At 40.3% G+C, this 27,086-nt stretch overlaps 1 protein-coding gene and 1 long non-coding RNA gene across 6 annotated transcripts in view; one reads left to right on the forward strand and one right to left on the reverse strand.

Annotated features, from left to right (window-relative positions):
* Positions 1–24,481, forward strand: part of ptprea (protein tyrosine phosphatase receptor type Ea) — a 95,330-nt gene extending 70,849 nt beyond the window's left edge. For 2 of the 5 annotated variants that reach the window (XM_078163526.1, XM_033611462.2), the window contains 18 exons: positions 9–105; positions 567–640; positions 4,070–4,206; positions 4,971–5,061; positions 7,697–7,773; positions 8,432–8,468; positions 8,585–8,682; positions 9,388–9,507; positions 14,810–14,973; positions 15,271–15,406; positions 15,565–15,714; positions 17,083–17,176; positions 17,410–17,486; positions 17,609–17,743; positions 17,988–18,113; positions 20,322–20,473; positions 20,613–20,748; positions 22,641–24,481. In XM_078163526.1, the coding sequence (XP_078019652.1) occupies positions 9–105; positions 567–640; positions 4,070–4,206; positions 4,971–5,061; positions 7,697–7,773; positions 8,432–8,468; positions 8,585–8,682; positions 9,388–9,507; positions 14,810–14,973; positions 15,271–15,406; positions 15,565–15,714; positions 17,083–17,176; positions 17,410–17,486; positions 17,609–17,743; positions 17,988–18,113; positions 20,322–20,473; positions 20,613–20,748; positions 22,641–22,715 (1,976 nt within the window). In that variant the 3' untranslated portion in view covers positions 22,716–24,481. Of the gene's footprint in view, positions 1–8; positions 106–194; positions 449–566; positions 641–4,069; positions 4,207–4,970; positions 5,062–7,696; positions 7,774–8,431; positions 8,469–8,584; positions 8,683–9,387; positions 9,508–14,809; positions 14,974–15,270; positions 15,407–15,564; positions 15,715–17,082; positions 17,177–17,409; positions 17,487–17,608; positions 17,744–17,987; positions 18,114–20,321; positions 20,474–20,612; positions 20,749–22,640 lie in introns of those variants that run through there. The other 3 variants (XM_078163527.1, XM_033611463.2, XM_033611465.2) reach the window with 2 other exon arrangements.
* The window catches only part of LOC117247165 (uncharacterized), an 82,351-nt gene continuing 63,791 nt past the window's right edge, over positions 8,527–27,086 (reverse strand). Inside the window, exons 3-4 of the long non-coding RNA XR_004500803.2 lie at positions 15,560–15,696; positions 8,527–8,664 (exon numbers count right to left, since the gene is read on the reverse strand). This is a non-coding gene — a long non-coding RNA (uncharacterized LOC117247165). The remainder of the gene's footprint in view (positions 8,665–15,559; positions 15,697–27,086) is intronic.

Consider the following 27,086-nt stretch of genomic DNA (forward strand, 5'->3'; position numbering starts at 1 on the left):
TTCCTCAGAAGACGTTGCATCCCCCAGCCACCACATCCTCCCCACCGTGCTGGTCCTGTCCCTGCTGCTGCTCATCGTTGCGCTGCTAGCCTGGTACTTCCTCAGGTAAATAAAAAAAAAAAAGAAAGAAATCTCCCACCCCCCCCATTTCTCACCTCACCTCCCTTCTCAGGACCCCCGCTGACTGGCTGTGAGCCAGGTTTGGGGGCCGAGCTCAGGGTGACAAACACTTCCTCCTTTAGTCATTGAGGCGGAGCCCAGTCAGGAAGTGCTGCTAGTCGACTCCCTCTCATGTTTTAGTGAGAAGAGAGCAGGCAGCCAGGCTGTGACAGAGGACCTAGACGGGCAGCAGAGGAGAGAGAAGGACAAATTCTGTACCACATTCGGATTAGAGCGCCGTCTTTCCAAGACATCAGCTAATGAGAAAGAATAGCTTCAGTTTCAGATGGTGCGACAGAAAGCCTTTTCTTCATGGTTACCTAAATCTTGAACTTATATTACCATGACAATTGAATATTATGTTTTGTGCCATTCTGTTCTCATTTCATTGAATATTTTTCTTGCAGGTTAAAAAACCAGAGAAAAGCAGTCGTCACAACAGTTGACAAGAAGATACCAAATGGCATCCTGGAGGAACAAGGTAAGACTGTTGTGAATCAAACATTGTGAGAAACAGCGAGACAGTTTGTAGATTGAGAGAGCGACAGGCTGGCACTCAAAAGAAGCACAGCAGTGAGAACATGAAGTAGAGGTGTAGAAATAGGAGGCGAAGAAACAGAAAGAGATTCAGACAGATAAAGGGAGGTGTTTAAGAGGCGGCAGCTTTATGTTTGTGTGTGCAGGTCCCACCACTGCACTGTGGTTATACACTTCCTGTAGTTAATGTGAACAACAGAGCTCTGTTATCATCAACACCATGTATAGCTTCTCGACACGATCTATAAAATTAGTACCACCACTGGCTGCAAAGATCAGGGCAGTTTTCACCTCTGAGCTACATCGTTTATATTAAGAACTGATTTGTGTGAAGTGTACTGACAGCTATTGGACTTCACAGGAAACAATACGTCTTGAGGAGCTGCGAGAGTTCTTTAGGAAGTGTTTTCTTATCTGGCATTACAATGGAAAGTGCAGAACAGGTTGTATTCCTGCAGATAGGAATGTAACTTAGGATATGTGGCTGGAAAAGCACACCCAGAGGTGGCTGTGAATAACAAGGCATTAGCCGAGCTGCTAATTACTGTGACTGTAAACATGACACATTGTCCACTTTTTCCAGGGTGTCTGCAGGTCCTTAAATGTCTGAAATTCTATTTTGTAAATATTGGGCTTTAAAAGTTATCATAGAGTCTTAAATTTGGATTTGTGAGGTCTTAAATGCCACAAATGTTTTATGTAATTTCTTAGATTAATCTAAATTAAAATTCTAACTCATTTAAATGACCATATTCCTACATAAAGCCTCTGCGTCTGCACGGGACATCGCTGCACATATGTGTATATTTTTACACACATACAGACTCAGCACAGTGAAGATGTATATATTTAATTCCTACTATCTTAAGTATGCACATTTTTATCTCTATTTTATTGAAATTATTTACGTATTTCTGTTTCATAGTTTTTTTATATTAATATATGAATAAGAAAAAGATGATTTATCCATAAATCAGCCTTAAATTTGGTTAGAAACAGCTTTAAAATGTCTGAAAAAGCATGAAATTTAAGTGTCTGATACCTGTAGACATCCTGTTTTTTCCATAAGAGTGATATTGTATTTAATTTTAACTTTAAAGGGTTACTAAAGTTGGAAAACATTGCAGTATATATTAAGATGCAATGTTAAATCAGTTCAGGAAGCATATGTTCTGCGCTAAAGAAATTAAATATACTCCTTCTTGAGCTTTATTGATGTTTAGATGTTGTTTTTGTATTTTTTAATCGATAAAGGTGAAAGCAGAAGTGTCATATGTCTGTTTTATGAACATTAATGCTATTTGTAATGACAGTATTGTTTTGCCTTTATGACTCTGTACACGTGTGTGCTGATTTGATATGTGTTGTGTTTTAGAGTTTGGATACAGTACTGAGTCGTTATACACCATTGTGCCACCAGGTCAGGTATACAGGGTGGCGGCGCCAGGAGCATCATGTTACTAACACTCAGTAATTTTTTATTTAACCTGAGCGCTAACAGAATGCCTAGCCGGGTGCTTTAGGGAGGTTTTCCACTCCAGAATGTACAGGGTGCTGTAAGTGGGGTCCCTGGGGTCCTTTGGTTCTCTAACACCTGTTGATGTTTGGTGATCATTGAATACTCACACTCCTTTTGTTTTTTCAAATGTTAAGGTGGTGGAAAACACACACCAATGTGTCATGAGATTTGAAATCAGTTTGACAATCGTTAAGGTTTTTGCAGAGTAGTTTGATAAGCTTATTGTCAAATTCAGTGGTTCCCAACCAGAAGGTGCTTTGGCAGTCGGTTTAAAATATATTTATATCACGTGTAACAACTGAACGCTATGTGTTGTGATCGAGAGAAAACTAGTTGGCATGTGAGCAGAGTTTGCTTATAGATTAACAGAAATGATATTGAAAGTAATGGTTAAATAGAGTTAAGAGTAAAGTTAGCTAAAAGTATTTAATAAATGGTTGTAACAACACTCACAGTAGGATCAAACATAATATAACAATATCCACATTTATATAATTAATAGTGTTACAGGGCTCAACATGAACTTTTAAAAGTGGGTGCCAGGTTTGCAGCCAGGCATCAGGTTGTAGTTGCTGACACTGAAAAAACAGTAGCCGTTTTTAGTCACCTTGTATTTTGAGTAATAGAGATACTGTGTAGTGGACGGCACAGTGGTACAGTGGTTAGCATTGTAGCCTCACAGCAAGATTGTTCCTGATTCAAATCTGGGGTGGGGAGTTTGCGTGTTCTCCATGTGTCAGCATGGGTTTTCTCCAGGTACTCCAGCTTCCTCCCACAGTCCAAAGACATGCAGGTTAATTGGTGACTCTAAATTGTTCGTAGGTGTGAATGTGAGTGTGAATGGTTGTCTTTATGTGTCTATGTGTCAGTCCTGTGATAGTCTGGTGACCTGTCCAGGGTATATCCAGCCTCTTGCCCAGTTTCAGCTGGGATAGGCTCCAGCCCCCCGTGACCCATGACAGGATAAGCAGCTACAGAAAATGAGTAATTGAATAAATGCATTTGTATGGCAGCTTAATAATTAAAATGCAACACACTGCAAAAGAATGTTGAAAATCTTTATTAAAATAACCGTACAAAATTCTTTGTAATTTGTGTTTTATCTTAATATATTACCATAAAATTTCAGTTAATAGCCTGGGCTATTATTTGCTTAGACCCTTTAATTCTTTTCACACAAAACATTTGCTCAGTAAAGATGGTAAATAAATCAAATTGTTCATTAGTATGAATATTAGTAATTAGGCTTCAGATAGTATTCCAATTAGAGAGTTACGACACCTGGCACACCAACATAATTCAATTCAATTCAATTCAATTCATAACACCACTTTATCCTCACAACTTGGATTAATTTTTATGAAAAACCCTTTTGATCCTTTTAATCTGAGGACCCTTACAGAAGAAAGAAATATGAATAACTTACAGAGTCATTGAGGAACGGACACATAATTTGAGGTAGGTATATAGGCTACATCCAAAGAACTTCTATGAAATGAACTACTTGTTAGTTGAATTTGCACTTTTTTTTTCCGATGTTGATGAGTTAGCCGCACTGATGGCACTGCCAATGCTCTCCAATGGCACTCTCGTAATCGTTGGCGTCAAGCTCGTGTTGAACAACAGGTGGTGCCTTGTTCGTCTGACAGGGCTTTGTTGGTATGTCTGGTTGGGAGCCACTGATCTAATTAAACCCAATTCTGTTTTAGAATAAATTCCTCTGAGCTGGTCATTTAATAATAATTTTAATGAAGGACAAATCGGTTATTTTCCTGAACACAACAAATCATTCACCATCATTAAACTGCGTCAGACCAGCAGGGATAATAAACCCACTGCCTGCTCTCCCCACAGAGCAACAGACGGTGGTCCTTCTGCCCAGATCCCCTTCAGCCTCTAAGACCTACTTCCCCATCCCAGTGGACCAACTCGAGGAGGAGTACAGGCTCCGCTCGGCCGACGATGGCAAGCTCTTCAGGGAGGAGTACAATGTAAGCATTCTCTCTTCTCCGCCTGGAGGTTGGAGTAACAGGTGGTCGGAGTCTTTTGCATTCTGCACAAGTGGAAGTAGTGTTTACATCTGGGGTTAAAGTATTGTGGCGTATACACACGCCATGATTTACAGGAGGGCTCAACCTTTACTGTGAGTTTTACAACAGTGTCAATTTGGACTCATTTGTGACGCAATTGCCACATCTCAAGTGTACATTTTTAAAGCTCTACATAAGCAAACATACCCATATTACCAATATGTAACGTTGTGTTGTGCCCTCGACTGTGGCAACAAAACCTTTCGACAATATATCTACAACTGGAGTTTCCCACAACGGCTATGATAAGCTGTGTGCGCGAGGAGGCTGAAGATTTTGACCTCTGTGCATTTTTTATTTAGGAAAACTACTGGAGTTAAATGTGTCACATTGTCCATGACACATACTGTACACATACACCCACGTACACATGAAAAATACCCTTTAAGGTATTTGTGGCTATGATAGGGGATCTGAGTCAAAATAAAGTGTGTGACTCATGGCTCATGTAACACATTAGTGTGATTTTATTCAGACAGTTTGTCAGCACAGACAGAGGAAGTTGAAGTTCTCAGCTTTTAATGGTGGTACATTCACTGTAGGTAGCAGAGGAAGTGCCTACATTGAGGCTGAACAAAGCCGAACGTACAGCACAACACAATGCACTGGTCACAGATTCTACGCAATCTGACTCTTAACTGCCGAACTGTTACGTTGTTTTGCAGTCCTTGCCGGGGGGTAATGCCCAGGGGATGTACGAGGAGGCTAACAAGGACGACAACAAGGAGAAGAACAGATACCCCAACATCCTTCCCTGTGAGTTTACTTTCTGTTCTATAGCAGCTAGATTTTCTTTTGACTCACACTCAGAGCTCAGTTTCCTGCCTGCCTGTGTGTGCACGTCTTTTTTTTTTTTTTCCTCACAGTAGGTCCTCGCCACTAGCTCATTTCATTCACAATGAAACACCTCAGTCCCGAGTTTCCTCATCCTTCTTCCCTCATACAGTAGCAGTTCCCATCACTCATTTGTCTCATTAATAATTCAGTGTGCGATGTATTTTTCTTTATCTGTGCATTTTGATCTGTAACGGAACACATCACCCACAAAATGGTCACTTGTATATCGGTTACTCATCCTGTGTTGAATTTGTGAATGCGTTTTTCTCGCACGCCTCCACAGTGAACCGAGAATCCAAAAACAGAGAGAATTCTTGTTAAATTAGAATAAAAGGGGGCTGTGTTTAATAGCAGTAAAGCTAAATTAAAACATTTGTTTACAAACTCTCACACCACTTGTGCAGTCTAACCAGGTCTCACGCTCAGCACCTCCCAAACACATGTATTTTTGCTAAAACCCTGATGATTTAAAACACTTTTTGGATTCTTCGTTCACCAAGGAGGCATGCAAGACAAACAGGGTGAGTAATTGATACACAAATAATTATTTTGTGGGTGTAGTATTCTTTTAAAGCCTCAGATGAAAAGATTGAACACTCTCACTCCTGCATGGTAAATATGAGGCTTGTGCCAGAGGCTGGTTAGCTTAGCATAGCATTAAAACTGGAACTGGGCTAACCTGGCTCTGTCAAAGCTAACAAAATCTGCCTACCAGCGTCTCTTAAGCTAATTTATTAGAGGTACAGTGTGTAGGATTTAGTGGCACTTAGTGATGTTGCAGAACAGAAACTTTTCCTGTGTGATGGGCATGTAGGAGAATGGTGGCAGATGTGAAAACACAAATGGCCTCATCTAGAGCTAGTGTTTGTTTTGTCCATTCTGGGCTACTGTACAAACAGCATTACAAACTCTGTAGACATACTGTAAACGGCTCATTCAAAGGTAACGAAGACACAACAATGCGTTGAATGTTATACACTGAACCTTTAACACTTTTAACTGATTAATTTGTACAAGAATTGACTTGAATTAGCTGTTGTTTTTTTTTAAACTTAATTTTTATTTAGTTTTCATCAACAATAATGGGCTAGTCCATACCCATTGAGTGCACAGTTGCCCACGTACAGTTTCATATGGTGTGTGTTTGGGATACAGGTCATAGGAAATTGCAGATTAAATAGTCAACTGAACCCATTAAGAAGAGCAATGTATTCAGACAGAGTTTTTGTGAATTTGATAGTACGATTGATTTATTGAAAGTACAGTAGTACCATTGCCAATAGTGGGATAGTTAGTGGGCTAAAACTGTACATTAGTAGTTGAGGTAGCATGTTGAAAGGCAGATAGTTAAAGTCATTGCCTTATAGAAGCTCAGTTTTAGTAAGTTTTCCAACTTTTGCCAAGAGGGAACTTTAGATATTGGTCCCTAGATTATGTTCACCCAGTTTCATGCAGATCAGTCAAACTTCCTAGGAAGAGATCGATTTTAAGTGTTTTTCAAAAAATTCAAAATGGCGGAAAATCTATATAACCGGAAGTTATGGGTTCTTGAGGCAAATGTGTTCCTCATGAGGAGAGGCATCTCTGTGCAAAGTTTCATGTCTCTACGACATACGGGGCATGAGATATGCCCATTCAAGGTTTGCAATTTCAGTCGGTTGCTATAGTGCCCCCCTTTGGCCAATTGATGTAATATTGCTTCATTCGTATCCTCCCATGACCCTCTACCACTGTGCCAAATTTCACATGGATTGACCAAGTCAGTGAGGAGAAACACATGGAACAGACACACAGACAGAGTTTTCGTCATTATATAGTAAGATAGCTGACCAGAGCTCTACTGGATAATAAACCTCGTTGTCCTAAGAAAGCCATGACAGGACTCGACAATTAGCTGTTCTATGGGAGGTTATGTGCCAGACTAAATGCTTGCCTGAAGCTAGTGAGAGCTAGTGAAGACTCCTCTTCCTAACTTAATATTTACCTATCATATTTCTTAAAGTCAAACTACTGTGCACTCCTGCACTGTAACAGTGTTTAATAGGTCATATACTCTATGTGTTGTTTTTCTGCTGTTACCCTCTAAACCAAGGGTGTCAAACACACGGCTAGAACCAGCCCGCCGAAGGGTCCAATACGGCCCTCTACGTGACTAGACTAAGTTAAACAACGTGTTGCCTACTTCTTGTAAAATTCTGCTTGGAGGCTTTTTTCCACCCTGACGTGAATACTTACTGTGACCATGTTTTAAGAAATGGAACATTGTGCAAAATATCGTCAATCAGCAGCTTCAGTTCAAAAGAATCTGTATCAGGAAGTGTCTGGAGAAATGCACATGTACTGACAGTGAGAAGTCGACTGTCGGAATGTGGAAACACTAAGACATACTGTTGAAACTGCACTTATTCTTCGGAGCTGATGGTACTTACGGGTTATTGTGCAATGGTTTTATTGTTCCGGCCCATGTGAGATGAAACTGAGCTGCATGTGGCCCATGAACTAAAATGAGTTTGATGCCCCTGCTCTAAACTTTCCGATGTATTCTCACCAACAGACGATCATTCCAGAGTGGTGTTGACTCAGCTGGATGGAAATCCCTCTTCAGACTATGTGAATGCTTCTTACATTGATGTGAGTTGTGCTTTCTCATCATTCTGTTGAACATGGTACATTCACTTGTAAAATGGCAGCACTAACTGTAGCAGAACAACAGCCTCATGTTTTTAATGAATTCATTTAATCATACATCAACGTAATACTGACTGACTGGTAATCTTATCGTACAATCAGCAGTTGATTTCCCTTTTGTTTCTGAGTATACAACTTCTCTATTTTGGCTTAAACCTTGAGAAAATCTTCCATACTTGTTCTTGGAAACAGCAGTTGAGGACGCAATCTCGCCACAAGGTCTATTAGCAGATGTTCTGGAGCTTTATATTTATCTATTATTTTATTATTTACATGGGCTGGCATCCCAGTATATTGCTGAACCTGTCTGCCACTACTCCAACCTCGACCTCTCGAGGCTGGTGGGTAAGGGAGATCGTGCTTTTGCGGTAGCTGCTCCGGAGCTTTGGAATAGCCTTCCATTCTCAATTAAATCCTCCCCCTCCATTGACACTTTAAAGGCCAACCTTGAAACATACATGTTTTCAATGGCCTTTGGTTGTTTGTAGTGGGTTTTTTTTAGTATTTAATATTATCTGTGTGTCTGCAGTTGTTTTTAAATGTGCCATATAAGTAAACTTGATTTGATTAAAGTCCTTAACTTGATATTCATTTCCAACAGGGTTACACGGAAAAGAACAAATTCATAGCAGCACAAGGTAAGACACAGTGGTGCACATGGGAAAGACATAATGTATAATTATGCTCATCTGTATTGTTAATTTCATGTCTTAATAAATCACATTACTTCAACTATTTAACGTTTTTCTCACAGGCCCGAAAGAAGACACCGTAGCAGATTTCTGGAGGATGATCTGGGAGCAGAAAGTAGCGACCGTTGTCATGCTGACAAATCTGAAAGAAAGGAAAGAAGTGAGTGATCTGGCCTTGTTTATTATGTCTCGGCTCCCCTGCTGCAGTGTCCGTGAAGACGATAATAATGACTTCTTCCTACGAGCTCCAGGGTTTCTTCTCCGCTCCCTGTGAAGGGGGCAAGCGAGAAGTCGTCTCTCTCTGTAAGGATTAATGAAGTATCACAAAAAGATTTGAGAAGAAATGTGCTCCAAATAGATTTCATTAGTTATGGTCAAAGGTGAAACCTTGGAGTCTGATTTAAACTATTCATTTCACACCTGTAATCTCCCCTCTGACATCTGTTTTTCTGCTATAATTGCTCTGTCTTCGTTGTGAACCATGTGAACCAGAACTCCCTCAATGAACAAGGAGAGAGGGAGGGAGGAAGGCTAAAAGGATCAATAAGAAGAGAATTGGCGAAGATTTAAATCAGCATGTGGATGCTTTGAAATCAATGGCTACATAATGTGTAATAAAGTCCTCCATGGCGGCATCATAATCACGCAGCAAAGACTTGTATTGAGTGGTTTCTCGCCTCTCACTTATACTAATCTGGACTGACTGGCTGTGAAATTGATGCATTTAGTAAAGCTCACCTTTGTGAAGTCATGCATTTGAGCCATTTTGTTTCTTGAAAGGAAAGTCTTTTAATACATTCCAGAAGAACAGCTCCATTATACTGTAAGTATTTAATATCGACTCATGGCTGTCAACTCTCCACAGGACAAGTGCCACCAGTACTGGCCGGATCAGGGCTGCTGGACCTACGGGAATGTGAGGGTGGCAGTAGAAGACTTCACTGTCCTCGTCGACTACACCATACGCAAGTTCTGTATTCAATATGTAAGTTTCAAGCAGTGCTTGGGAAATGTATGGTAAAGGGACAGTTCACCCTAAAATCAAAAATACATAGTCTTTTCACCTGTAGTGGTTTATAAATCTAGATTGTAAGTGTTGGAGATATCAGCCGTAGAGATGTCTGCCTTCTCTCGAATATAATGGAACTAGATGGCACTCAGCTTGTGGTGCTGTAAAGGTGCTCCACTTCACTCAGCTGCCCGACAAACCTGCTGCTTCTTCCCACTTTAACCTGAATAACAAACCGGGGCTCGGTGCTCCAGTTGGATCTAGCTGGGAAGCTAGCGGAGGCTAACTGGCTGTGCTTCCCTCTGGTCATGCTGCGGCTAACGCTCCGCTAGCCTCACAGCTAGCCACAGTTTGTTATTCAGGTTAAAGTGGGAAGAAGCAGCGGGTCTGTTGGGCAGCTGAGTGAAGTGGAGCCTGAGGAGGAAGCACCGGTTAGCCCCGGTTTCACTACAGGCAGATTCACTCGCTACAGGGGCAAGGAAATAAAACCTGAACAGCCAATCAGAGTGATCTCTCTCACTGACTAGCTCCACTGCCGATTCAACATGCTCAATCGGCCGAAAAGCCGCCGACGGGGTAGAACACACCGCAAAAACTAGGGCGACAGATGCTCACCGACGGCCCAACTTTGACCGTAGGCCAAACGTTGACTTGGTGTGTCAGGGCCTTAAGGCCCCGTTCCCACCAAACACTTTTGGTATGGTACCTTTGAGCACCACAAGCCGAGTGCCATCTTGTTCCATCATATTTGAGAGAAAGCAGACATCTCTACGGCCGATATCTCCAACAGTTTTAGAGTTGTTAACTTTTATAAAATTTTGTCATATTTGCTGAAACTGTCACTACATCCGCACAGAAGTACATGAGACAGAAACAATCAGGTTCCTCCTCCCACTCCTTCTTGCTAGAATCCATCAAGGCTTATGAAAACTACCAGTCACAGCTGAGGAGTTTCTACTGCAGCTGTCAATCACTGCTTGTGAACTGCCATCAAACCAGGCAGTGCTGATCAAATATCAGAATCAGAATCAGAAATACTTTATTGATCCCCGAGGGGAAATTATTTATGTTACAGGTGCTCCTTGCAAGACAGGAAAGATACATGAAAATATAAGAAATTTAAACAATAGTATTAACAAACATAAACGTAAATTATTTATATATATATATATATATATATATATATATATACACATACACACGCACGCACGCACGCACGCACGCACGCACACACACACACACACACACACACACACATACATATATATATATATATTGTAAACAAAATTTACACAAACAGAATATATACAGTCAGGGTGAATGGGGTTATTGCACAAGTTAAATTAAGTTATTGCAGTGTGTGAAAGTCTCAGGGCCACTCAGAGGGAGGAGTTGTACAGTTTGATGGCCACAGGCAGGAATGATTTCCTGTGGCACTCAGTGGTACATCTTGGTGGTATGAGTCTCCCACTGAAAGTACTCTTGTGCCTGACCAGCACATGGTGGAGTGGGTGTGAGACATTGTCCAAGATAGTTCATAGCTTAGACAGCATCCTCCTCTCTGACACCACCATCAGAGAGTCACACTCCGTTCCCACAACGTCACTGGCCTTGCGGATCAATTTGTTGAGTCTGTTGGCGTCCGCCACCCTCAGCCTGCTGCCCCAGCACACAACAGCATAGAGGATAGCACTGGCCAACACAGACTCATAGAAAATCCTGAGCATAGTCCGGCAGATGTTGAAGGACCTCAGTCGCCTCAGCAAATAGAGACGGCTCTGGCCCTTCCTGTAGAGAGCGTTAGTGTTCTTAACCCAGTCCAGTTTACTGTCAATGTGTACCCCCAGGTACTTATAGTCCTCTACAATGTCCACACTGACCCCTTGGATGGAAACAGGGGTCACCGATGTCTTGGTCCTCCTCAGATCCACAGCCAGTTCCTTTGTCTTTGCCACGTTGAGCTGCAGATGGTTCTGCTCACACCATGTGACAAAGTTATCCACAACAGCCCTGTACTCATCCTCATCACCCTTGGTGATGCATCCAACTATAGCAGAGTCATCAGAAAACTTCTGAAGATGGCAGGTCTCAGTGCAATAGCTGAAGTCCGTGGTGTAGAGGGTGAAGAGGAAGGGAGAGAGGACAGTCCCCTGCGGGGCCCCGGTATTGCTGACCACTCTGTCTGACACACAGCATTGCAAGTGCACATACTGTGGTCTGCCAGTCAAGCAGTCTACAATCCAGGACACCAGGGGGGCATCCACCTGCATTGCTGTCAGCTTGTCACCCAGTAGAGCTGGACGGATGGTGTTGAATGCACTAGAGAAGTCAAAAAACATGACCCTCACAGTGCTCGCCGGCTTATCCAAATGGGTGTAGACGCGGTTGAGCAGGTAGATGATGGCGTCTTCAACTCCAAGTCGGGGCTGATAGGCGAACTGGAGGGGGTCCAAAAGTGGCTTGACCATGGGCCGGAGCTGCTCCAAGACGAGTCTCTCCAGGGTCTTCATGATGTGGGAGGTCAATGCCACGGGTCTGTAGTCCTTGGAGCCACTGGGACATGACGTCTTTGGCACAGGAACAAGGCAGGATGTCTTCCACAGCAAGGGGACCCTCTGGAGACTCAGGCTCATGTTGAAGACATGCTGAAGTACTCCACATAGCTGGGGGGCACAGGCTTTGAGCACCCTGGGGCTGACACCATCAGGGCCTGCAGCCTTATTTGAGTGGAGTCTCATCAGCTGTCTTCTCACATGGTCAGCAGTGAAGCACATTGTGGAGGTGATGACACGTGGGGGAGGGGTGTAGTCCTCATGATGGAGAGAGCAGTCAGTCTGACCACAGGGGGTTGAGGTGTGAGGAGGAGGAGGACGAGGGGGGGTCAAGCAGGAGGGTGTTGAGGTGTGAGAGGGAGGAGTGTGGGAGGAGGGCAGAGTGGGAGATGGTTGACCAAGACAGACAGCAGAAGAGTCGGGGGGGGGGTGGGCAGGGCCAGCAGTGTCAAATCTGTTAAAAAACAGATTCAGTTCATTGGCCCTGTCCATGCTGCCTTCAACTCCTCTGTGGTTGTTGGTCCTGAAGCCAGTGATGGTCCTCATTCCACTCCAGACCTCTCTCACGTTGTTCTGCTGGAGTTTCCTCTCCAGCTTCCTCCTGTACCTCTCCTTAGCCTCCCTGATCTTCATCTTCAGCTCCCCCTGTATTGTTCTCACCTCCTCCCTGTTACCAGCTCTGAAGGCCCTCTTCTTTGCATTGAGGATGGCTTTGATGTCCTTTGTTACCCACGGTTTGTTATTTGGATAACAATGGACAGTCCTGGCTGGGACAGTGGAGTCCACACAGAAACTGATGTAGTCCGTGATGCATTCTGTGAGCCCGTCGATGTCCTCCCCATGTGGCTCACAGAGTGCCTGCCAGTCTGTCACCCCAAAACAGCCCTGCAGTGTCTCATAAGTCTCCTCCAACCATCTCCTCACTGTCCTCATGGTCGCAGGCTGGCTCTTGACTAGTGGTACATAGCAGGGGTTGAGGTGCACCAGGCTGTGGTCTGACCTACCCAGAGGGGGGAGGGGGGAGCAGCTGTATGCATCTTTGGCGTTTGCATACAGCAAGTCCAGTGTCCTCTCCTCTCTGGTAGGACAGCTCACATACTGTGTGAATGTGGGCAATGTTGTTGCCATGGTGACATGGTTGAAGTCACCCGAGATAGCTATGAAGGCACTCGGGTGTTTAGTCTGCAGGCGGGCTATGGCGGAGTGAATGACATCACATGCCGACGTCGGGTTGGCAGAGGGGGGGATGTAAACAGTTACAATAATGGCATGTGAAAACTCTCTGGGCAAGTAATACGGCCTGAGTCCAACAGCGAACAGTTCAATGTCCGGGCAACAGATACATTCCTTAATGGAAATATGGTCAGGACTGCACCAGCGGTTATTTACTAGAACAGCAAGCCCGGTCGGCCTGAACAGTCTGAAAGCCGCTGATGGAGACGTTGGTGTCGGGAATGTCCTGGTGAAGCCATGTCTCAGTGAAGCACATAAGACTACATTTCCGGTACTCCTTCTGACTTTTGGCGACCGCTGTCAGCTCGTCCATCTTATTTGCCAGTGACCTCACGTTGCCCATGATGAGAGAGGGGAGACACGGCTTATATCTTCTCCATAAGCCTCCGTTGTCTCAACCCTGCTTTTTTCCGCCGCTGTTTACTTCCTCCCCTGCATCCTCTGTGTGTTTTCCTCCAGCTGGTATCTCCGATGTTCCGGCCGCCAAGCCGGCCGGCCTCAGCGCGATCAGCTGATCTCTGGAGTAAACAATGCGGCCATGAAGTTGTTGCGCAATGGTGCCGGGTCTGAATGAAATAAGTAATTCCAGAGTGAGGAAAACGAGTACAACTCTCTCAATCAGCATGTTTTGAGAGGGCGCAGTTCCAAAATTACAATCACAAAAAGCCAGCACAAATACCAAACTTAATAAAGCAAAAAAGTAAGAAAACCGAGAAAACAAACAGGAGCGACTGCAACAGGCTGCACGCGCGGGCGCATGCGCTCTACTGAACGAATCTATGTTCTGTCACTACATGCCTATTTCTCGCCTCACGTGATTTCAGAAACATATTTTAGTGTACTGTTTAGCTGTAAAAGGAGACAGTGAGCCAAAAACTAAGCACCGCCAACCAGCCAGACCAACTGTTTTCAAAATGCCAGCCAGCTCATAAAAGGGTCTCAATTTACAGCTCAACAGTTCACTAAAATATGTTTCTGAAAACATGTGAGGCGAGAAACAGGCAATGTAATAACAAATATTGATTCATATGTGATCAGAGCTGCGTAGATCGACAGCTGCGAGAAACAGGCACGTGGTGACAGAACACAGATTCATATTTGATCAGCACTGCCTGGTTTGACGGCAGTTCACAAGCAGTGATTGACAGCTGCATTAGAGACAAAACATTACAAGCACTACAAGGAGGCAGAGGAAGATAATATCTGCCTCATGTTCTACTCTACTACAATTTTAACAGGAACAGGTGTGGCATCTGTGAAACATCACTGCATACTGTTTGTGTAGTTCAGTTCCTTTTTCATGGGGAGTCAACTAGACAACTTCTAGTAGCTTTGAATTTCTGAATAACTTGAACTTTTGTTTTCGTTTCAACATGAAGAGTTACCAAAGATTGCCCTGGAGTCAAATTGGGTCTGTTGTGTCTTCAGACTTGTTATGCAGGTGCTGTTAACACCATTAACTATGTCTGTGCTTCATTTGTGTCTCTGTGTAGCAAGCCAGTGATGCCGCCAAGACTCCCAGGCTCGTCACCCAGCTTCACTTCACCAGCTGGCCCGACTTTGGAGTTCCTTTCTCCCCCATCGGCATGCTCAAATTCCTCAAAAAGGTCAAGGTGGTCAATCCCCCCTTCTCTGGGCCGATTGTGGTCCACTGCAGGTACCACAATGCTGAGCTAATGGCTCATTGTTTATTATGTTGTTGTTTACTTGGATCTGCGTGCTTCTGACTGAACATCACTTTTAAATGGTTTTAATTATACAATTTGTCTCTATGGAGATAAATAGCTGGAAAACAAACTGTTAGCTATGTCTGGAAACACTGAGTGGCTACAGCAATACATGTGTTTACAAGCACAGACGTCTCTTTGTTTCACTGCTGTTGTCTATTAAACATTCCAGCGTCAGCTGAGGATTGTGGTTCACTCCATCTGTGGTTTGTTTTGTGTCCCTGCAGCGCTGGTGTTGGGAGGACAGGAACCTTCATCGTAATAGATGCCATGATCGACATGATGCACGCAGAGCAGAAAGTTGATGTGTTTGGGTTCGTCGCTAAGATACGAGAGCAGCGCTCACAGCTCATTCAGACAGATGTGAGTCGGAGAAGTGTTTCCTCTTGCTTATCGTGCCACATGACATTACACTAATACCTGACAGATAATGTGTGATACTTCCTTAATCATCTGTAAATGTTCAAATGTGCCTGTGCATATTGTGTGTATTAACCTGTTTGTGTGTGTTCTCACCTCAGATGCAGTACTCATTCATCTACCAGGCCCTGCTTGAATACTACCTCTACGGAGACACGGAGTTGGACGTGTCGTCTCTGGAAGGACATCTGCACAAACTGCACAACACCTTTGCAAACGGTGACCGGGTTGGCCTAGAGGAAGAGTTCAAGGTTAGAACTGCTATATCACAATCCATAATAACTCACATTTAAATTAGTGCCAGGCAATGTAAAGATATTATATAGATATCGTGACAAGAGACTAAATATTGTCTTAGATTTTTGATATAATATCATGAGCGATGTCTGTTCCTGGTTTTGAAGGCTGCATTACAGTAAAAAGATGTAATTTTCTGAACTTAGTAGACTGTTCTAGCTGTTCTATTAATTGTCTTTACTCACTTAGTCATTTTATCCACATCACTGATGATTATTTATCAAAACTTTCATAGTGTACGTATGTTGTGAAAGCACCAAAGGTCAACCCTACAATATTTTATGCAATCAGCATTTTGGCATCTGTTCAAAATTAGTGTTTTATTATTATTTAATCTTATTTAATTTTTATTTAAATCAGATATCAAGTCTATTACCGCCAAACTAAGAAACAGCCAGAATACCAGGAGCAGCTGATTTAAAATCACCTCTTTTTAATCTACAAATGACAGTAGAAAAATCATTACAACTGTTGAGTTCAGATCATCAGACTTAATATAACACTTTTTAAATCTTATTTTATGAATTAATTTTATCAATTACATTTGTACAAAAAACAACCATGTGCATAAAAACATCTCAAGCAAAGGAAGAGACCAGCACCTTGTTGAATCTATGCCATTCTTGGAACCCATCGGCTGTATTCGGCGTCTGACTTCCGGCAGACGGCGATACAGCCTCTGGGGGCAGACCCCCGATTTTTTGGCATTCTGGTTTGATTTGGGCGGAGGAGGTGAATTTCCGTTTCCGACTTCCGTTTAATATATAAGTAAATATGCTGAACCACTGCGATGGATTCAGAGTTTGCAGTGACGCCAATTATGTTCCACCTCGTTAGTTCACCACACGGACCGTTTAATCTGGCAACAACTGCAGCCAGCTCAAACGTGATTGGTCAATATCATGCGGACTACAAACAGCCTACAACCAGAAACCAGGGCTCTTCCGCTCTTCTTCCGGAGGCAAGATCTCCGGGGTTTGCCTACAGACTCTACATTCACTGAATGTAGAGTCTGTATATAGAGATTAAATCTATGCCACAAAGAAATTAGGCAGCTCTGAAGGCAAAGGAGGTCTAACTTGGTACCAGCACAGTGTACCTAATAAAGTGGCCAGTGACTGAAAACCTGTATTGTCTATATTTATCACTGAAAAAACAATTATTGCTAATAAATTTGTTGCGCAAAAATAAGCCTTACGAAAGCACAAGAACTGAGAAATGTGCCAGAGCCTACAGATTTACTCAATAATACTAAAATCTTGATAAGTGTGTAGCAATCGTTTGCAGGTTTCTAACGGTTTGTTTGCTTGATTTCTGTCCAGAAACTGACCAACATGCGAATAATGAAGGAGAACATGAGAACGGGGAACCTCCCTGCCAACATGAAGAAGAACAGAGTTCTGCAAATTATTCCATGTAAGAGAAAAAGGAAACCCACACAACAAAAATAGACGGCCTGTTCCATGTATCAGCTCGCGGCAGATTTAACCTCCAGATTATATTGTTTGTCACTATGTTTAGAGTCTGAACATGTTTTTTCCAATCTGCTCTGCTGAGCCACTCGGGGTCACTTTGTGTACCTGATGCTCTGTGAACATGTTTATAAGCTGCTCTGTTTCAAATGGTTTCCTGTTGTATTCCCATTTCAGATGACTTCAACAGAGTAATTCTCTCCATGAGAAGAGGTCAGGAGTTCACTGATTACATCAATGCATCTTTTATAGATGTAAGCGCACATTTTATTACCTCATGCCTTCATTCTTGCATTTATATCTGCAGTAGTTCAGGGGTGTTGCTACTGAAACAGATAACAGGGATCTGAGTAATGTGTGTTTTGCTGTGACGCAGGGCTACAGACAGAAGGACTACTTTATTGCCACCCAGGGCCCTCTGACACACACAGTGGAGGATTTCTGGAGAATGGTGTGGGAGTGGAAATGTCACTCCATTGTCATGCTCACTGAGCTCCAGGAGAGGGAGCAGGTAAGCTGCTGATGACTGTGAGCAGGCTGAGAGTAATGACAGCATTAACCACTACAGCAGAGCAACACAAACCATCATGCTCAGCATTTTCTGCCTCTTTCACAAAACTACTTTCATGTCAAGTCATGTTTGTGCAGTATTTTATACTCTGAGCCAAACTACTTTAGGAATATTTACATTCCACGTATTCCTGCTGTTTAACTTACTGCCGGCATTAAACAAACACGTCTCTCTGCTTCTGCAGGATAAATGTTGCCAGTACTGGCCAGCAGAGGACTCCGTCACCTACGGAGACTACACAGTGGAGCTGAAGGGAGACACTTTGTGTGACACCTTCAGTCTACGAGACTTGGTACTCACCTTTGTCCCGGTAAGCAAATTACCTCACACTATCACACAGCTGTTAGAATGAAGCAGTTAACACAGTATATTTGCTTGTCAGGGTTAGATAACATCGCAGCAGTAGGGTTGTCCCGGTTTTTTACATTAAGCCAAACACCAGAGGTTCCACAGGTGGTGTACTTGACCCAGCAGCTGCTCCCGAGTAGAACATAATGACAGCATGTAAAGGTGCGTGTCCACAGGGGCATTTTTTTTTAAGTGAAAGGTTGCGCTGCTTCCCAGCCTTGGATGCTTAATAGGCGTGCCGTAAGGCCTGTGGGCTGTCTGCTCGCAGACTTCAAACATGTTGGCTCATTTGGAAACTTTCTCTGTTATTAAACGTTACGATGTTATCTGACAGGGCTGCCCACGACTAAGAATTTTCCTAGTCGACAGATAGTCATCATTTAGGGCCATTAGTCAACTAGTCGCCCACATATTTACAACATTAATTTGATTATTAAATGATATATTTTGTGCAGGGCAACACAGTGGTTTGAGTTGAAGGTGTGAGAAAGAATAGTATCAGTAACATTGTTAACACTGTGCTACATTACAGAGAAATACAAAACCGTACTAATGAACCTTCATTAATATAGGCCTATATTTTATCTACAAGTGCACGTCACACACTGAGCAAGCCGCCTGTTAATGACGCTGTGGGCTAATGGGCATGTAGCTACTTCCATGTTTCAGATGATACGTCATGTTTGTAGTCGACCAATGAAGATGAGTTTACATATCACCTTGGGTTCGTCCTTCACCTTCTCAAAATGATCCCACACTTTGGATTTCCTGCCCGACATGTTATTAACTAGCCTGTGGAATAACCGCAGGTACCAGCCGTGGAAATTAAAGGCCGTACACATGCTGCATCTTTAAATGCCTGGAAAACAAGAGGTCTGGCGCTGGGCGGTACTGAGACTAAGCGATCAATGAAATCTTGCCAACTAAAGACTTTTCTGGTCGACTAACGTTTGGTCAACTATTAGCGGGCAGCCCTAGTTTCCGAAAACATTTAAGGCGAGAAGTAAGCCATGCAGTTGCTGAATCAGTCGACACCTGTTGATGCACAGCTGCTCACATAGACAATGAATTGGAAGGGTGGAAATGATGAATCCTGCAGACACATACCATTACAGCAAGTGAGCATCAGAAATGGCAATATAACCAGTAGCAAGTAGGCTGCTATCGGCGATGGTCATTTACCAGAAACTTTCAGCTCCCTGTTGATCTCCCTCCTGCCAGCTGCCACCTCATTCTGTTTTTTTTTGTTTTTTTTTAGTGAAATAAAAAGGTATCGTATAGATAACTCTGCAATTGAACTTCACGAATCAGCTGTTGTTCGTCAGTTGCGGCGCTTTCAAAGCAAGCAACACGAATGAATAGAAACAAGACGTCCAACAAAAATTTTACTCAAAATGGTGCACCACATGGCTGTGTGTGAGGAACCCTATTTTATGGCTTCAAATCCAAAATGTTAACATACTAGTGCAGTTTTCTTGAGAGACCATGCCATGTCTTAACTCATCACCCCAAAAAACACATGAACTTTCTAGTAAAACAATGTGTACATCTTCCGCTACTGAAATTTGATCTCCTTCATGTTGCCGACAGCGGCCTTGTTTCGTCAGACACTAGTGGCTCCTTTAGTCCATTTATAAACATATAAAAGTTAGCTTTAGGCACAGGTTTCTGATGTAGAACAGCTTGTGCACCAGACCAGACTAGCAAAACCAGAAATTGGCCCAACACTATGCAGCAGATGCAAATGTTGTAATCAGTGAGTTAGAATAAGAGGGAGTTAGAGAGGGGACGTGGAAGGGTGGAGGAGGAGGAGTTAGAGGGGGAGAGAAAGAACAAGCTTCACAGGATGTAACTTGATTGTCTTATGACAAGTGAGTACATAAAACTCTTTTGGCTGCCAGAGGAAATGTGGTGGGCAGGATGTGTTTAGGATTATCAAGTGGGAGCCTCCCACCTCATATATTTCATTAAATTCGACCCACATCACCTCTGAGAGGCTCAATAGTACATTCCTGCCTCCCGGAGCAGCACCCATCAGTCCACCGCTAATCTACTGCACACTTAACCTACACCGACATTGCGCCTGCCATTATGCTTTCATAGGCTGCTAATAAATCATATTTGAAAAGGTATTATGATCTCTTGTCTGCCTGTCCATTTCCTCTCAAAGGAGAAGCAGACGAGGGTGATCAGGCACTTCCACTTCCACGGCTGGCCGGAGATCGGCATCCCAGCCGAGGGGAAAGGCATGATCGACATCATCGCCTCAGTGCAGAGACAGCAGCAGCAGTCTGGGAACCATCCCATTGTCGTACACTGCAGGTAGCTTCAAAACACACATTTGAGCCTGGTCTATACTGGCATTTGTATTTGTTTAAAACAGTATTGTAGATTGTGTGCTTGCAGGCCACTGGTCGCTCTTGATTTAATTTCTAAGAGTTTTTGTGTTTGTGTGCTGCAGTGCTGGTGCAGGGCGAACAGGTACGTTCATTGCACTGAGCAATATCTTGGAGCGAGTCAAGGCCGAGGGCCTGCTGGACGTGTTCCAAACTGTGAAGAGTTTACGCATGCAGAGGCCTCATATGGTTCAAACTGTGGTAAGTATCAACACAAGTGGATCATAAATAACCGTAAGAGCTACAAAAATGTATCAGGGTATGTGCAGGAATCCTTCAGTTAAATTTAATACAGTTAAAGACTTTTTTAAACACCTTTCCATACATTTTAAAAACTCATCGCCACTTCAAGTTCTAACCGTTAACATCAGTGACAACTTAGGTTTACCATACACTGATTGTATGATAGCACAATTAAACAGTCATAATTGTAAGTCCATGGACCACTGTATCAATGCAACATAACGTAGATAGATGGGGTGGAAACAAAGCACAAGTGAATGAACTGAGTGACTAAGCACATGCAAGGTTGGTAGTCTATCAATTTAAAAAAAAAATCATAATGAAATAATGGTATAGTAAGCCAATTTATCAATGCATATTAATTATACTTGAAACAATTTCAGTACTCCAGCAGTATCAGTTCACTGGTACCAGCTGCATTTTCTCGTTCTGAATGTTAATGTTTACTACAGTCATTCTGCTGTTCTCTGCTACTAACCAAGAAAAGAATCGTCATCTGATGTTACAGCCTAATTATATTTATCTTTTTTTTTTTGTTTTGTTTTTTTAATTAAATTTTATGTCCCTCAGTGTTAAATTTCCCTGTGGCACCGACTATAGTTTCAAATATTGGCATTTTTCTAAGGTGTTGAAGTTACAAATTCCAGTATCATGACAACATTATGCCATAAAAGGTCTTGGTATAGTCTGATTAAAATATAATGAAAAATGTCATAGTACTGTATGCCCTCAAAAATAAACAAAAAGTCATAGCATGCCATAAAAAAACCATAGTATAATATAGTAGTATAATATGCGATTAAAAACATCATAGAATAGTATGCCATATAACATAAAAAAATATAGTACAGCATGCTAAAAAAAATGTCATAGTATAGTACAGCATGCTATAAAACATAATTCTGATAAACAACCATGGTATAGTACGCCATTAAAAGTTGAAAAAATTTATGGTTAAGCATACCATGAAAATTAATGAAAGTAACAGTTAAGTATACCATAGAGAAAGGAAGGTGGTAGTATAGTATGGCATGACAATTAAAAAAGTAATAGTGTAGTTTGCTGTAAAAGTCTGTCTTCATTGTAAATTATGCCTTAAAAAAATATTAAAAGTCATAGTATAGTCTGCCATAATAAACGTTATGGTTAGGCATACAATAAAAAAACAACGGAAGTAATTTTACAGTATGCCATAAAAAAGGAAAGGTCATAGTATAGTATGCCATATGCCAAATTTGAAATGTAATTGTGAAGGATACTATAAAAAAAAGGCAGAATGTCATTTAAAAAAAAAAAGTCATAGTATAGCATGCTAGAAAAAATGTCATTGCAGGGTATGCTATATAAAACATCACAGCTAAGTGTGACATGAAAAAAAAAAGTCATAGAATCCCATAAATGTGTGTGTGAATAAGTATTAAAAACAATAAAATTAATAGTAAAGTATGCCATAAAGAAAGGAAGGTTGTTATGGTCAATTATACAATAAGAAACTATTTCAAGCAATTTCAAAGTAATTTTACAGTTTGCCATACAAAAAGAAAGGCCATGGTATAGTATGCCATAGAAAACATCATGGTAAAGTATGCCATGAAAAAATGAAGGTCATGGTATGTCATAAAAATGTCAGTAAGAAATGCCATTAAAAATGTTTTTAAGTCAGTTTTATGTTTTAAGTTATGCCATAAAATAATTTGCAAAATTGATTTATGTATGACGTATATTGACTAATGTTGATGTTATGGCTGTTTTATTATGCATCTTATTCAATATTTTGTGTTTCTTGCTTTATCTTGACTGAAACAGATTTTACAGACTAATCCATTTTTCTGTCTCTCGTTCTTCCACAGGAACAGTATGACTTCTGCTACAGGGTGGTACAAGACTTTGTCGACATTTTCTCAGACTATGCCAATTTTAAATAACGAGATTTGCCTTAAACATGGTTTTTAATGTTGTTTTCTAAAGCTGGTTTGTCAGTTTTATGGGTTTCTTTAACCTGGTCAAATGATCTATTTTGCTATGCACTTGTCCTACCATTAACTCCATCCTCGCTGTAATATACTGTATGTCAGTGGATGAAAATTGTAAATGAAAAAAGTTAGATTAATAATGTATATTTCACATCATGTATGATAATTATTTTGTCATGAAGTGTTGTTTCAGACTTTGTCTCTTACTTCAGTTTTGTTGTATAATACTGTACTTCAAGTGTTTATCTAAGTGTTATTTTGGATTGACCACGTAATATTTTTAAGAGTTGTAGTTATTGTAAATGTATTTATGTATTGACGATGACATTCCATTCTTGAGTTTGGAGAACACAACGGGATTGTTAAGATTTTTTTTATTTTTTTTTAAATGTAAACTTACAGTACATAATTTCATTTATTGATGACTTCTATCTGAGATTAGAGGCGATATTGAGACTACATGCCCATCATGAATGTGATGCTCTTTCCATTGGAAATATTGTCAGAAAGAGAATGCATCACATCAGCCATAATGCCGAGAACGTAAAGTTATCTAACAGAGGCAGGTGACGATACAGGGGCTTATTTCTGATGTGGATTCAGGCAGAAGTTTCTCAGTTAAACGTATCACAAAGTCATGAAATACCATTAAACTGGTTTTGTACCTCAAAAAAAAAATTGGTATGCAACTACAATTAACATGGATGTAACAGTCTGCCTTTTGTCTGTAGACAGCAAAAAGTATTTTGCTAAAATGACTGCACATTAAAAGCACATATAACCAAGCCTTTTGCCAAGAACCTGCAATATTCAAGAGTATGTTTATTGCTTTATTTGTATTATAGATTTTTCACAAATCAGTGCCATATGTACTTTTTTAAGACACGGAAAAATAGAACAACCCTGAGGTGAAGGCTGAGCATTAAGAGGTGATCGTAAGAAAAGGTAGGTTTAGTCGCTAAATGCAGTAGAGTCAGTACGATTTCATGACAACCTGTGTCAGATGCATAGCTAACTCATAGAAAGAAATATTTAAAAGTTAAACATTACATGAATTCTGTAATGGCAGCAACCACAGTACACAGGTGGTGATTCAGTGCCTGCTTAATGCCAGAGCAACAAAAAAACTCATTATCAATGTTCAGTTAGTTCATATCTTTTAGAATCATGGGTTCGTTTTTTTCTCACGTAGGTCAAAATGAGGAAGCAGAATGTTTTATAGAAAAGAGTCTAATAGTATTTTAACTCATAGGAAAGCATCTGAATGTGAAACAGCTTTTCTGTGCATTTTGTCTATGACAGTAACCCCACCATCTATCTGGTACTCCAACATTAAACCAAATATTTGGAATAATTTGACCAAGCTCTGCTTTAATCCTCAATGAAATGTGTGATTTTGTTAATGCTGTATGTAAATACTACACGACAAAATGCTAACATTGTGAAAGTGGCTGAGCAGCAAGAATCTGTCAAGTGATTTTTTGTGCTGTCTGTCTGTGGGAGATGTTGAGGTGCTGTACAAGAAGAAACTTAACAAAACAACCTGAGTCGATTTTCCCATGGCTTCTTTTCTGTCTACGCCTTCCTTTCAAGAATATGGAGGAGGCTCTGTTTTGACTACAGCTCTTTGCCTTTGCTCTCTGTGGATGGTCTATCCATGTTTGGATTCTTAATGTCTTTCAAATGCAAGTTGCAATATTAAATTTATCTGAAAATGCCTTGGGGAGTCAGTGAAAGTTTTCTTGAGAAAAAAAAAGTTTTGAAAAGTCTAGTATAGTATCCATTTAAATGTCATGAAAAAGTAATGCTAGCATGTCATGGAAAAGTCAGAATGTTTTTCTGTTTAGAATGATATACAAAATATTTAAAAAAGTAATAATACAGTATGCCTTAAAATGTCATAACAGTTTAATATGCCATAAAAAATGTATTTTCAAAAGAAAGTTGTACGGTAAGTAATAGTATAGTATAGTATAGTATAGTGTAGTATGCCATAGCAATGTCATAGTGTTTTTCAAAATGTTGTTAAAAAAAAAGGTAACAGAACATTATGCCCTAAAAATATCACAAAAAAGTGAGTATACTATGTTGTCCAAAATTATGAAAAAAAGACATAGTATAGTATGTCGTCCAAAATTATAAAAAACGTCACAGTATAGTATGTCGTCCAAAATCATGAAAAAAGTCATAGTATAGCATGTCGTCCAAAATATTGAAAAAAAAGTCATAGTATGTTGTCGGAAATTATGAAAAAACGCCATAGTATAGTATGTTGTCCAAAATCATAAAAAAAGTCACAGTATAGTATGTTGTCCAAAATTATGAAAAGACATCATAATATAGTATGTTGTCCAAAATTATTAAAAAACTTCATAGTATGGTATGTTGTCCAAAATCATGAAAAAAAGTCATAGTATAATATGTTGTCGAAAATTAGGAGAAAACGCCATAGTATAGCATGTCGTCCAAAATGATGAAAAAAAGTCATAGCATGTCGCCCAAAATCATGAAAAAAGTCATAGTATAGTATTTCATCCAAAATTATGAAAAAACTTCATAATATAGTATGTTGTCCAAATTATGATAAAACTTCATAGTATAGTATGTCGTCCAAAATCATGAAAAAAAGTCAGTGTATACTATGTGGTCCAAAATCATGAAAAGATATCATAATATAGTATGTTGTCCAAAATTATGAAAAAAAAGTCATAGTATAGTATGTCGTCCAAAATCATGAAAAAAAAGTCATAGTATAGTATGTTGTCCAAAATCATGAAAAAAAGTCATAGTATAGTATGTCGTCCAAAATTATGAAAAAAGTCAGCGTATAGTATGTCGCCCAAAATCATGACAAAAAGTCATAGCGTAGCATGTCGTCCAAAATTATGAAAAAAAGTCATAGTATAGTATGTCGTCCAAAATTATGAAAAAAAAAAATCATAGTATAGTATGTGGTCCAAAATTATGAAAAGACATCATAATATAGTATGTTGTCCAAAATTATGAAAAAAAAGTCATAGTATAGTATGTCGTCCAAAATTATGAAAAAAAGTCATAGTATAGTATGTCGTCCAAAATTATGAAAAAAAGTCAGCGTATAGTATGTCGTCCAAAATTATGAAAAAAAAAAATCATAGTATAGTATGTGGTCCAAAATTATGAAAAGACATCATAATATAGTATGTTGTCCAAAATTATGAAAAAAAAGTCATAGTATAGTATGTCGTCCAAAATCATGAAAAAAAGTCATAGTATAGTATGTTGTCCAAAATCATGAAAAAAAGTCATAGTATAGTATGTCGTCCAAAATCATGAAAAAAAGTCATAGTATAGTATGTTGTCCAAAATCATGAAAAAAAGTCATAGTATAGTATGTTGTCCAAAATCATGAAAAAAAGTCATAGTATATAGTATGTCGTCCAAAATTATGAAAAAAGTCAGCGTATAGTATGTGGCCCAAAATCATGACAAAAAGTCATAGTATAGTCTGTCATCCAAAATCATGAAAAAAGGTCATAGTATAGTATAGTATGTTGTCCAAAATCATGACAAAAAGTCATAGTATAGTATGTCGTCCAAAATTATGAAAAAAGTCAGCGTATAGTATGTCGCCCAAAATCATGACAAAAAGTCAGCGTATAGTATGTCGTCCAAAATCATGACAAAAAGTCATAGTATGTCGCCCAAAATCATGACAAAAAGTCATAGTATAGTATGTCGTCCAAAATCATGAAAAAAAGTCATAGTATAGTATGTTGTCCAAAATCATGAAAAAAAGTCATAGTATAGTATGTTGTCCAAAATTATGAAAAAAGTCAGCGTATAGTATGTCGCCCAAAATCATGACAAAAAGTCAGCGTATAGTATGTCGTCCAAAATCATGACAAAAAGTCATAGTATAGTATGTTGTCCAAAATCATGAAAAAAAGTCATAGTATAGTATGTTGTCCAAAATCATGAAAAAAGTCATAGTATAGTATGTTGTCGAAAATTATGAAAAAACGCCATAGTATAGTCTGTTGTCGAAAATTATTAAAAAACTTAATAGTATGGTGTGTTGTCCAAAATGATGGAAAAAAGTCATAGTATAGTATGTTGTCCAAAATTATTAAAAAACTTCATAGTATAGTATGTCGTCCAAAATTACGAAACAAAGTCATAGTACAGGATTTCATCCAAAATGATGAAAAAGTCATAGTATAGTATAGTATGTCGTCCAAAATTATGTGAAAAAAAAAAATCATAGTATAGTATGTGGTCCAAAATTATGAAAAGACATCATAATATAGTATGTTGTCCAAAATTATGAAAAAAAAGTCATAG

Source organism: Epinephelus lanceolatus, chromosome 21 (assembly GCF_041903045.1).
Source record: "Epinephelus lanceolatus isolate andai-2023 chromosome 21, ASM4190304v1, whole genome shotgun sequence".
NCBI lineage: Eukaryota > Metazoa > Chordata > Actinopteri > Perciformes > Serranidae > Epinephelus > Epinephelus lanceolatus.